Genomic DNA, 6,327 nt, shown 5'->3' with positions numbered 1-6,327 from the left:
ATCTTTGTGGTTTATTTGTCAGGTAATCATGTCCAGCATTATAGGACTAAACATATGAGATCGATATTCATTTTTCTGTCAACAAGTTCGCTTGTGCTTTATTAGTATGCTGATATTTTCAACAATTGGTCTTCCTCGCCGGCTATTTCAAAGTTTTAGATTCAGTTTAACCTTTAGTGATCTGCTCGAACTGTGGGGGCGCATCTAAGAGTTATATTTGATTTATGATAATATAGAGTTATGATCAACTAGAACATTGTGACAACCCATAATCAAACTAAAAGGATGTTCTTTGTCAGCAAAAGATACGTACTTTCACTTGTGCCCATTAGAGGAAACAAACACGCGATATAATAACACACTAGTTATAAGCAAACGGAACCATATAACTGGATACGGATGTTTATTTAGCTAAGACACTATGTATCTCTTACTTCAAAACATGTTACGGTTCTTGACGACTATATCAAACATATGCATAGATTTGAACTTGTTAAAGTCCTTAGGGAGAGAAATGAGATGCACGCTCGATCTTTTGTGAAACTGCAACAAATTAGGGTCATCATAGTACCTTTCCCACCCTAATGATGCCAAGAGTCTTTCAAGCACATGGTATGAAGTCACCACTTCGTTAGTTGGTACATGAACCAATACCTTACGTCTGGTTGTACCCTGAACAGAATCACTGTTGGGCTCTCCACTAGTTGAACCACACCATTCTGCTTGAACACCCAAACCACACAGACAAATTTTTAATTAATTAGTTTTTTGATTGGCTAGAAAGTGGTTTAAGTTATGGTTTTAGAAACAAGAATATGAATGTATGAAGTTGGAGGTTGAGGTTATATAAGAGTTTCTAGCCACGTAGGATATATAAGTAATACATAAAAGCGTATGTTCGGGCCCATTAAGGTAATGAAAGTGAGTTTGTGTGTTTAAGGCATCACTTATCTCACGTGTGATTGTGTGAATGTGTGGGGAAGGGGGAATCCAAAATATTTTATAGTCTCATTATTAATCGCCTCAAACGAAGATTGGAAACAACTGTATTGATTGGCATCCTTTGTGACCACATGTTGATATAATTATTTCAGCCATCAAAAAGCAAATTAGCATATGCCTATTCGGCTACATATTTGCAACTTGATTCAGCATACATGAAACTATTGAATTGACAAAATAGGTATTGACATCAAATATATATTGATATTAATCCAACTGAAATGAGAGGGGATCTAGAAGAAGATGCTATTGAGAGAGAGCAGCATTTTTTTTTTCAGCTATAACCAAAACCACTAGAGTATGCGTGCTTATACACTAGGAACTAGGGGTGTTCATGTAAGATTATATATATAGTTATATACTTATATATGGTTATTATAATCATTTATATTATAATAGATCAAAATATTAATTATACCTTATTATATATTAGTTTGGTGAGACCCATACCCGTGAATTCGGTCATAATGCATGAGAAACCTCTATTTACAAATAATGCAATTTGATGGTTTGAGAGAATTTAAGGAGCAAACCAGAGAACTTTAAAAGGTTTTGTTCATATATATTATAGATGAATAGATTAATAATCTTTATATATTCAAATGTTCGGTATACGTAGATGTTAATTAATTAAATTTTCAGTCTATTGTAGTGTCAAAATTCAACACCATAAACATGACCCGTGAACAAAGAAAAATGGATTGATACACATAATAATAAAAACAAAAAAAAATAAAAAATAAAAGCTAAACTATAAATAAAAATATTTTATAATGAAATTGTATGAATTTGCAAGTAATTTATACAATCTTGGGTTTTCATAGTTACATATAACAATTATATCTTGTATATCTTGTATAACAATTACTAATATATGTTTACATTTAAAGCATAATATAGTTAATATAATATTCATATTTATACTATATATAATAGATACGTAAAGAGCAAATATATTACCTTTTAGTATATCACTAACTTTATAGGATATTTATATCAAAAATTTAATGATATTAGTTTTAATTTAATGAGATGTTATAACCCGTTTAAGAAATATTTGGTTTGATGAGACCCTATGCATGAGAAGCCTCCATTTAAAAAATCAAGCAAATCTCGTGACTCCAAAATAGGGGAAGCGACCACATCGCGACACGTAGATTTTTGTGTTTTCGTTTATATATATTATAAATATATATACACTCGATTACATATATATAATTCAAATACATTAAGGCCTTATCGCATACAATCAAAACCATCACATGGAGACCTCGATCACTTCTAAATATACACTATCGCTCACTTTGTTAAACTTAACTCGCATACACGAGGGGTCGATTACTATGGCTGAATCGCTTACAATATGCTGATAAGGAGATTCGATTACAATCTAGAAGTCTCTTACATTCGGGATACTCGACACACAACCCTTAGATTCGCTTACCTTAGACTCGTTTACAAAAAAAAAAAAAAAAGAGAAAAGAAATCGTTTACAAATATAAACATACATCGCATACCAATCAGAGTAGATTACAAGACTTAGAATATAATCAAACCAATCCCATTAGACTCAATCACATCCCTGTTCACGTCCATAACATGCGGCCAATCAATTCCATTCACATAACTCACAATACAAAGTAGACATGCATAACTCGCATACATTATAGACTCGATTGCATCGAAACTCGAATACGTTAACACCATTGATCACTTTGATACACTCGCATACATACACCATACTCGTATACACGGCTGTATCGATTAGAAATTCTTAATCTCATATATCCTCGAGCTCGGTTATGATGATGCCCTTGAAATACCCAGACTCGATCACACCTCTAAGCTTGTGGACAATGACCCCCCCCCCCTCTCATACAATGACATTAGCTTACAATCATCACATACAATACTTAGTTGTAATGGACATCAACTACAAGACTCATGCATGCAAAATATATATACGCAGACTGTTTACAAGACCCAAGTCACTTACAATGGCGCAAATTCCATTTACATACCTTAATCCCTTATATATAAGTCGCATACAAGGAACTCCGAATACACAGTTCGCATACAATATGACTTGGCTTCATAATGTAATCGAATATAAGGTAACTCGGTCACACCGATCACGTCATAAGACTCGTGTACATTGTAATCTTCAATTACAAATGAGTTCCCTTACATTATGTCGGTTACAAGTTAGCTCGATTACATGGACGTCGATTACAATGACACTCGATCACTGTTGGTACATGATGTCAGTAGTTCAGTGTCTAGTGTCCTGTAATCGAGTCGTTTGGATTTATGTTATGTATGTAAGCGAAGTTATCACAAGTTCGCTTGATATAGGCGAACTTGTGGAAACAAGCGAAGTTAGGAACAACTTCGCCTGAACATGCAGGCGAAGTTGTCGTGGTTATATAGCATTAGGTTACGGCTGTGTCGAGAAGTACGGGAGAGTTAATCAGTTATCGAGTTGTAACGAGTCCAGTGTTTGTGATTGATATCACGTGTTTACGGTTGCAATATAACGAGTCTTTGGTTATTGTAACGTGTGTTTAACCGTATCGTCTTATACGCTCGTCACGTCTTACATAGGATTCCGCACCTATGTCGAACGAGATATCTCGTGTAGATCCGGCTGGGAACCTACATATTGGTATCAGAGCTTTTGCTCGTGATTGTGGTTCGGGATTATCACGCAGGTGTAGAAATCGTTCCGTTTGAACTACTCGCGGGACGAGTTTACCGAGTTTTTGTGTCCTACTCACCTCCAATCATCATAAACAACCCATTACACCGTCACAAACCTCGCAAAATCCAGAAATCAAACCTGCAAAACCATCGTGTTCATCAAGCGAAGTTGCCGTCACTGTTCGTAGGTTTCGGCGAAGATATAAGGTTAAGCGAAGTTATCCACAACTTCGCCTACCTCACAAGTTCGCCTAAGCGAAGTTACCCACAACTTCGCCTACTTCACAAGTTCGCTTACCTCAAGCGAAGTTATTCACAACTTCGCCAAATCAGGCGAATTTAAGAAAAGAGAGCGAAGTTAAGACTTAAGCGAAGTTAACCACAACTTCGCCTACAGTACTGTTAAGAATAAAATTTTTGTTTTTTTGGGTTTCTTTGTGTTTCGTAAAAGATGACTTCAATAAACATTACGGAACTGGTGAAGATGGAAGTGGAAGCGGGTTCAGCTACTAAAGCACCAAGTTGCTGAAAGGAACCAATTTTGTAGCATGGAAGGATAGGTTTGAACAATATGTCAAGTACCAAGATGCTAAAATGTGGGTGTGCATCACAAGATGGATACATTCCACCAACTGCTGAGTATGAGGGTCGTGATCAGATTAAGAAATATAATAAGATGGAAGAAGAAGAGAAGAAAATGTATGAGGCAGAAAGCAAAGCTCATGCTGCAATAACTATGGCTCTTCCACAAGAAATTCTTCATACCTTCAGGAAGTACAAAACTGCCAGAGAGCTTTGGGAAGCGCTTGAAAACCGATTTGAGGGTAATGTGGGAATTTGTGCATCAAAGATTAAACTACTTAAAACCCAATTCTCGGTGTTCAAATACTTGAAGAATGAGTCAGTTGTTGATTCATCACTAGATATTATCATCTGATGACAGAACTCAGCAATTATTCAATTGCTTACAAAGAAAATGAAATTGTTGAAAAGCTTCTTGATGCTCTCCCACCGAAATGGGAGATGTACACTGTGTTGATGAGAGAAGACAAAGACTTTGCCGACTATGACTTGGAAACAGCAGTTAACAAGCTACGAACTTTTGAACTAAACATGGTTCGAAAAGAGACACCTACTGATCAGGTTCAAGATCCGGGAATGTATGGTGCAAAGGTTAACACAAGTTCAAGTTCGAAGTCTGAATCATCTGCCTATTACTCAAAGGGAGAGTCGGGCGCTAACTCAACACACGAAGGTCATGTATCTCTCAACATGAATGGTGATGTGTGTTTTGTAGCTGAAGGATCAAATGCGTTCTAAACCTCAAGCAACAAGAGTAGTTTCTCTTCAAGTGTTCCTAACAACAACTACTCTAAGATGCCCATGAGTGTTAAATCTGCTGAGCAGCAGTTGCTCTCTATGCATCTTTCATTGCTTCGTATGAGAATTACATTCAAGGTAAGATTGTTGATCCAGCAACTTTGGATGAAGATATGATCAGATCGATGCTGATGATCTGGAAGAGATGGATCTGCAGTGGCAGATGGCGATGAATGTGAGAAGGGTTAAACGGTTTATGAAGAAGACCGGTAGGAAGTTTGTTGGTGAAAAACCAGGGTTTGATAGGTCGAAGGTTAGGTGTTACAACTGTTAACAAAATGGCCACTTTGCGAAGGAGTGCACAAATGAAAATATAGAACGTAGTCAAAACAGGTCTACACAACAGAGTGGGGGCGGTAATGAGAATAGAGCCATGATTTCAGACAGAATGGGGAGTACAACTGGAATCTGCATGTTGAAGAGGTGTTCGAACAGGCCAATTTAGCGAACATCGTAACTGAAGAAAGTGAGAAAAAGACTGGCGGAAATGAAGCTTACATGGCAGAAGCTCAAAATGAAGCTTACATGGCAGATGTGAAAGACCAGCTCTCTGAGGTAAGTACCAACTCCCTTGTACTAAGTGTGAAAATCTGTCTAAACAATTGACAACTATAACTGATCAGTTTGTTAGTTTGGATGCTCAATTTAAAATTCTAAAAGAAGATCATCATTTCACTAAAGCTAGAGAAAACAGTTATAAAGTAAAAATAAAGCTAGTGAGAAAGATATTAGAAGTCTTAAAGCAAATCTAGCTGAAAAAATTCAAGTGATTGGTCTTAGTTATGAAGTGCTAGAAGAGAAAACCAAACTAATAGCTGAAAGGGATAAACAGATAGCTGATCACCAGGTGAAAGTGGTGGAACTTACAGGAAACTTGAGCAATTTAGAAATTCCTCCGCTATACTTGATCACCTCGTTAGTGATCAGGTTCCCAGTTAAAAGAGGAGGAATTGGATATCATGAAGTTCCACCACCTTACAATCATAACTACACTTATGATCCTAGTAATCAGAAATCTGTTGATGTTGATTTTGGTTAGACAGTTCCGGTTAAGGTAACTACTAAAGATCCAAAAGTTAGTAAGGCGAAACGAGTAAGCCTGTCTCTAATGTGAAGATTTCTGTTCCTTGTCCTGTCTCATCAAACTCGGACAAGTCATCCGAGTCGAGTGAGACAAAACAAGTGGAAGTGTTACCAAAATGTGGAGAGAAAATTAAAACAACTGAAAAGAATTCTCTACTAAAC

General features: G+C 36.6%; 1 protein-coding gene across 1 annotated transcript; it reads right to left on the bottom strand.

Annotated features, from left to right (window-relative positions):
- Nucleotides 1-435: 435 nt before the first annotated feature.
- On the bottom strand, nucleotides 436-2,709 carry LOC143599653 (flowering-promoting factor 1-like protein 1). The gene is made up of 2 exons (XM_077077562.1): nucleotides 2,559-2,709; nucleotides 436-719 (listed from the first exon to the last, which is right to left on the bottom strand). Exons 1-2 carry the CDS (start codon nucleotides 2,707-2,709, stop codon nucleotides 436-438), a joined length of 435 nt encoding a protein of 144 aa, XP_076933677.1.
- Nucleotides 2,710-6,327: the final 3,618 nt, after the last annotated feature.

This window comes from Bidens hawaiensis, unplaced genomic scaffold (assembly GCF_021521415.1).
Source record: "Bidens hawaiensis isolate Kalapana, Puna unplaced genomic scaffold, B.hawaiensis_p1.1 tig00052477_1, whole genome shotgun sequence".
NCBI classification, from domain to species: Eukaryota; Viridiplantae; Streptophyta; class Magnoliopsida; order Asterales; family Asteraceae; genus Bidens; species Bidens hawaiensis.
This window is presented reverse-complemented; position numbering and strand designations above follow the sequence as displayed.

Coding starts and splice junctions, on each gene's coding strand:
- LOC143599653 (XM_077077562.1), bottom strand. CDS start 2,709: ATGGTGTTAACGTATTCGAGTTTCGATGCAATCGAGTCTATAATGTAT. Junction 720..2,558: donor GATTGAGTCTAATGGGATTG/GTTTGATTATAT, acceptor GTGTTCAAGCAG/AATGGTGTGGTTCAACTAGT.